Raw genomic sequence first — 5523 nt, 5'->3', positions numbered from 1 at the left:
GAACCATGATCCTCAGATCTCAGCCTCCTGAGTAGCTAGGATTTTAGGTGTGAGCCACCAGTGCCCTACTCAGCATCATTCTTTTTTTTTCTTTAAAAAGGTTTAAGATGTGAACATATCTACATGCATTGTGTATGTAAACTGCTGTGTTAAATGGCAAAAAATTCAATATATACCCTAAACATTAAGAAGCATGAGGGAAGGGGTGGGTTGAGAGGAATGGGAGGGAATGTTGGAAGGGGTGGCATTGTTCAAGATGCACTGTATTCATAAACTGCTTTGGTGAACAGCAATTTCTTTGTACAACTACTTATAGATAATTTTTTTTTAACAAAAAGAAGAAAAAAAGAAGAAGGCTTGAGTTTGGGGTGGTCAAATGTAGGCAGCTCTATATACTTCAATGTCATTAAAAGCTGTCAGCAAATGACTGTTTTCAAGAGCAACACTGCCATCAAGTGGCCATGTCTATGAAAATCAAAAGGACAAATAACTAGCCCCAAAATGTTCATAGTGACACTTTCTGTTTTCTGGTGCTTTATAGGAGATAAGAGTTTGCACAGACTTTTTCCTGCCCAGGCTGGCTTTGAACTGTGATCCTCAGATCTCAGCCTCCTGAGTAGCTAGGATTACAGGCATGAGCTACCAGCACCCGGCTTTAACAGCAAGCTTTCTAAACACCGGGTTTTTATTGACTAAGTACAGTTGGTTGCTACAATCAGAATGTCCAGAAGCACATGCTATATTTTTATATCTTCTTCTCTGCAGACAATTTAATAGAGGATATAGGCTAGCTTTGATGGTTTTGTCATCTCTATGGATATTCTTTTGTGTGAAGAATCAGATTAGGAAACAGAATCAGAAGGCCTTGCTTTGCTTGGGTTTCCATATGGTGGAGCACATGACCCAACTTGGGTCAATATCCAGTGTCTTCTGTAGACATTGACTACCTTGAGACCTCAAGTTTCTGTCAACCTTTTTGCTGTTTCACTTATCTAGCTTTATGTCTCAATGTCCTGCTCCACAATGAATAACTTTACCATAGTATCAAAGTTATGAGGCTTGAATTCAGGGCTTTGTGTTTGCCGTTAGCTTTTTTTGCTCACAATTGACACTTTACCTCTTGAGCCAAAGCTCCATTTCTGGCTTTTTGCTAGTTAATTGGAGCTAAGAGTCTGATAGACTTCCTGGGTTGGCTTCAAACCTTGATCCTCAGATCTTAGCTTCCTGAGTAGCTAGAATTGCAGGCATGAGTTACTGGCACCTGGCTCAAAGTTCTTTTTTTTTTTTTTTCCCTGGTTGGTCATGGGGCCTGAACTCTGGGCCTGGGCGCTGTCCCTCAGCTCTTCAGCTCAGGGCTAATACTCTACCACTTGAGCCATATTGCCACTTCTGGCTTCTCCAGCTTATGTGGTGTTGAGGAATTGAACCCAGGGCCTCATGCATGCAAGGCATGCACTCTACCACTGAGCCACCTTCCAAGCCCTCAAGTTCACTTAACAAAGTCATAGAAAACTTTCTGAAGTAAAGAGAAATTAAATGTCATAAATTACCCAGCAACATTAAAGAGAACATCAACTCTTTCAACTTCACTGGCAAACTGGTCAATTTGTTTCTTTTTTGTGACATCCAGCACACGGATTTGAATACCTAAAGAATAAAAGACATTATTATAGCTATAAAAACATATTTCCTTTTGAAGATTTAGTTGTTTTTGAGATTCATCATATTGAGAACATGAAATCTAGCCGGGCTGTTTAACACTGCTGGCTACCTTTAGGGTTTTTACAGTCTTGAAGATTTGTGTGTGTGTGTGTGTGTGTGTGTGTGCACGCGCTCACACCAGTACAGGGGCTTGAACTCAGGGCCCCCGGGCACTGTCTCTTAAACATTTTGTTCAAAGCTGGTGCTCTACCATTTAAGCCACAGCTCTACTTCTGGATTTATTCTGGTGAACTGGAGATTAGAGTCACATAGTCTTTCTTTCTTGAGCTGGCTTTGAACCTCAATCCTCAGATCTCAGCCTACTGGGTAGCTAGGATTACAGACATGAGCCACTAGCACCCTGCTGAAATTTTATTTTAGAAAGACTTCTTTCCTTCGTGATTTTCCAGTAGAATAACTTTCCTTCAATTTCTTGGAATTGTAATTCAATATATTCTAAATTTTTTGGTTCACTGAACGGACTAAAGCTTTCTTGACCATGTAACCTGTCCCACTTTGTTGGGCCAGGTAACTTTCAAGCAGGTTTTTTTGCTCTGCTCTGATTTCTTTCAGGGTCACTGCGGTTGAAGTCCTCTGTGCTGTAGTGACGTCCAGTGTGGTGTGGGACATGGTGGGGCCCCTAAATGACCTGGCAAATCACGGGTTTCCAATTGTGGTGTGTGATTTCAGTGTGGTGTGTGGCTTTAGGCCTTAGCTCAACCACAAGGGGCAGGTGAGCATTTAAAACACAGCTAGCAAGCTGGATGCCAGTGGCTCACACCTGTAATTCTAGCCACTCAGGAAGTTGAGATGTGAGAATCAGGATTCAAAGTCCATAAGACTCTTATCTCCAATTAACCACTTAAAAAAACCTGGAAGTCAGCTGGGTGCTGGTGGCTTAGGCCTGTAATCCTAGCTACTCAGGAGGCTGAGATCTGAGGATCATGGTTCAAAGCCAGCCCAAGCAGGAAAGTTTGTGAGACTCTTATCTCCAATAAGAAAACTGGAAGTGGTGCTGTGTCTCAAGTGGTAGAGTTCTTGCCTTGAGCTGAAGAGCTCAGGGACAATGATCAGGCCCAGAATTCAAGCCCTACAACTGACAAAAAAATAAAATAAAATAGAATCTGGAAGTGGAGCTATGACTGAAGTGGTAGAATGTTAGCCTTTAGCAAAAGAGCTCAGGGACAACACCTGGGCCCTGAGTTCAAGCCCAGGACCAGCACTGATAAAGCAAAAGTAAAACCAAAACAAACCTATAGCTATACCTCAATTCAGAGACTTAGGAAAATTTGGAGACGAAAGCCACAGGGTGCAATCTTGTCCTTATGTATAGGTTTGAAGATCCATTGTAGAGCATGATGAGCTATGGTTAATATATGTTGCATCTGACACTTGCAATGAGCTAACTGCAGCTTTTAAGTATTCTCAACACACGCACGCAGATGATTACAGGAAGTGAGGGGATTTGTTAGTTAGCTTGACTGGGGTAATAATTTCACAAAAGGAGGCATACGAGGTGGGTAAAAGTCTTGAGACAAGCCCTAGGCAAAATCAGAAGACCCTATCTGAAAAAAAAATTAAATCAGAAAGAGGCTGGGGATGTGTCCGGGAAGTTGCTTAGCAAGTTCATGGTCCTGAGTTCAAGTTCTACTTCTGGCAAAAAAAAAAATCATCAAAACAAAATCATCCACCGAGCTAGAGCTGGGAGTGTGGCTCCGTGGTAGAGCACTTAGCAAGTCCTGGGTTCCACAATGCTAAAACAACAACAAAAAACCCCAAACAACTCAAAACAAGTCCACAACAAAACCATCTACAAGTTCTACGTGTGGTGGTGAGTAGCTGTAATTCTAGCACTCAGGAGGCAGAGAATGGAGAATAGTAAATTCAGGCTAGCTATGGCTATAAAGTAAGATCCTATCTAAAAAAAAAATAAAACAAATAAAAAGAAAAAAACCATTCCATTCATAATTTTTAATATTGAATACATGTTGAGATGTCATATATTCCGCATTATATATTATTTAAATTAGTTTCCACCTGTATTTTACATTGAGATATGACTATTAGAACATCTATGAATATATGTGCGATGCATAATATGTTACTATTGAACAACACTGCCCCAGAAAAAGGAAGGAACAGAACAGACAGGAATGAAAGAGCTCATTAAAGAAGTGGAGCTGTGGGTCAAGTGGTAGAGCAGTAAGATGCCTTTGATCAGAAAAGCTCAGGGACAGTGCCCTGAGTTCAAGTCCCAGGACAAGCATGCATAAACACAAAGCCAAACATGAACCCTCTCCCATTAATAGTTAACAGAACAGCTGATATTTTCACTCATGACTTTGTAACTAGAAACTAAATCCCTCCACAAATTGCCCAATGCAATTTTGATAATACATCTCTTAGATTTCTCAGACATTTAAGCACACCTATTTTTGTCTGTTGTGAGCTCCCAGAATCATAGATTTAATATCAAAGAGTCCAAAAGTAAGCAAAGCAGGTCTGTGCTGCTGAGCAGGTAGAGGGTTTTCTTTCAGCACGTGAGTATCACTCCTTTCTAATACGCTGCAGACTCTGACCCCCGGGTCAGGCTGCCCAGCTGCTTACCTGGGTACTTTTCCAGCTCCTGAAGTTTGGCCTCATTGATATCTGTTGCTATGACTTTGGCTCCTTCTTTAGCGAAAGCCTGCAGACACAAACAAGCCCTTTGTGTAAATGAGTAAACGGCTGTCACGAATGGAAATCATTTGGTCTCTCTCTTTTACCTTATTTTCATTGTAATTGTGCAAAGAAAGTGGGTGGAGTTTCATACACTCTGTGCTCACGTCTCCCTTCCTCCTGTGATTATTACTTGTATCACTTTTTTTTTTAGACCATGGCATATATTGTGCTTGACATCTTTGTCCCTTTAATATCACACAAAACAGTGTTTTTGAAAACTTGAATGTAGTCAGGTGCCTGTGATCATGCCTGTAATCCTAGCTATTCAGGAGGCTGCCATCTAAAGATCACAGTTTGAAGCCAGCCAGGGCAGAAGAGTCTGTGAAGATCTTATCTCCAAAGAACCACCAACATGCTGGAAGTGTAGCTTGTGGCTCAAGTGGTAGAACACACCAGCCTTAAGCCAAACAGCTAGAAGACTGTGTCGAAACTCAGAGTTCAAGCCCCAGTCCTGTCACCAATAAATAAAGAAACAAATAAATAACTCTGGTTTGAACATCTCAAAACACTACTATTTTGGGAGAGGCGTCCAGATTTCATCTGTGCACAGATGACTAACTTCAAACAAGAGAAAGATAGGTCATTTTCTACTTCTACAAATGTGCTGCCATTATTTTAAGATGTATTACTAACTTAAGTGGGGGCAAGAGGTGGGAGAAATTGAAGTCAGTTCTCCTTCTGAGTTGACCTCATTCCAGAAAGCTACATATCCTTTTGAAGGCCTCTACAATAAATGTATTATGGGGCAGAGAAACTGGGGCAGAAACATGTGTTACTGAGAGCCAAAGGTTATCTGGGATGTCACAGAACACCGTGTGAGACATTCATTCCTTCATCTGCATCAGGAATAGAAGTTTTTCCTTTGTAACTGAAGACAACAGAAGTATGCTGAGGGGTAAGAGCATACACTTAGCATGTTTGAAGCCCTGGGTTCAACCCCAACATCTACGAGGAGGGAGAGGGGTTGGGAAGGTGGCTCAGTGGTAGAGTGCTTGCCTTGCATGCACGAGGCCCTGGGTTCGATTCCTCAGCACCACATAAGCAAAAAGAAAAAAAGCCGGAAGTGGTGCTATGGCTCAAATGGTAGAGTGCTAGCCTTGA

General features: G+C 41.6%; 1 protein-coding gene across 1 annotated transcript in view; it reads right to left on the bottom strand.

Moving 5' to 3' along the window:
• The window catches only part of Bdh2 (3-hydroxybutyrate dehydrogenase, type 2), a 21407-nt gene that overhangs the window by 15564 nt on the left and 320 nt on the right, over positions 1-5523 (bottom strand). Inside the window, exons 2-3 of the mRNA XM_013023747.1 lie at positions 4309-4387; positions 1551-1647 (exon numbers count right to left, since the gene is read on the bottom strand). Coding sequence (XP_012879201.1) covers positions 1551-1647; positions 4309-4387 — 176 coding nt within the window. The remainder of the gene's footprint in view (positions 1-1550; positions 1648-4308; positions 4388-5523) is intronic.

Source organism: Dipodomys ordii, unplaced genomic scaffold (assembly GCF_000151885.1).
Source record: "Dipodomys ordii isolate 6190 unplaced genomic scaffold, Dord_2.0 Scaffold70, whole genome shotgun sequence".
NCBI lineage: Eukaryota > Metazoa > Chordata > Mammalia > Rodentia > Heteromyidae > Dipodomys > Dipodomys ordii.
The sequence above is the reverse complement of the archived record's forward strand: the minus strand, read 5'-3'. Positions and strand labels throughout refer to the sequence as shown.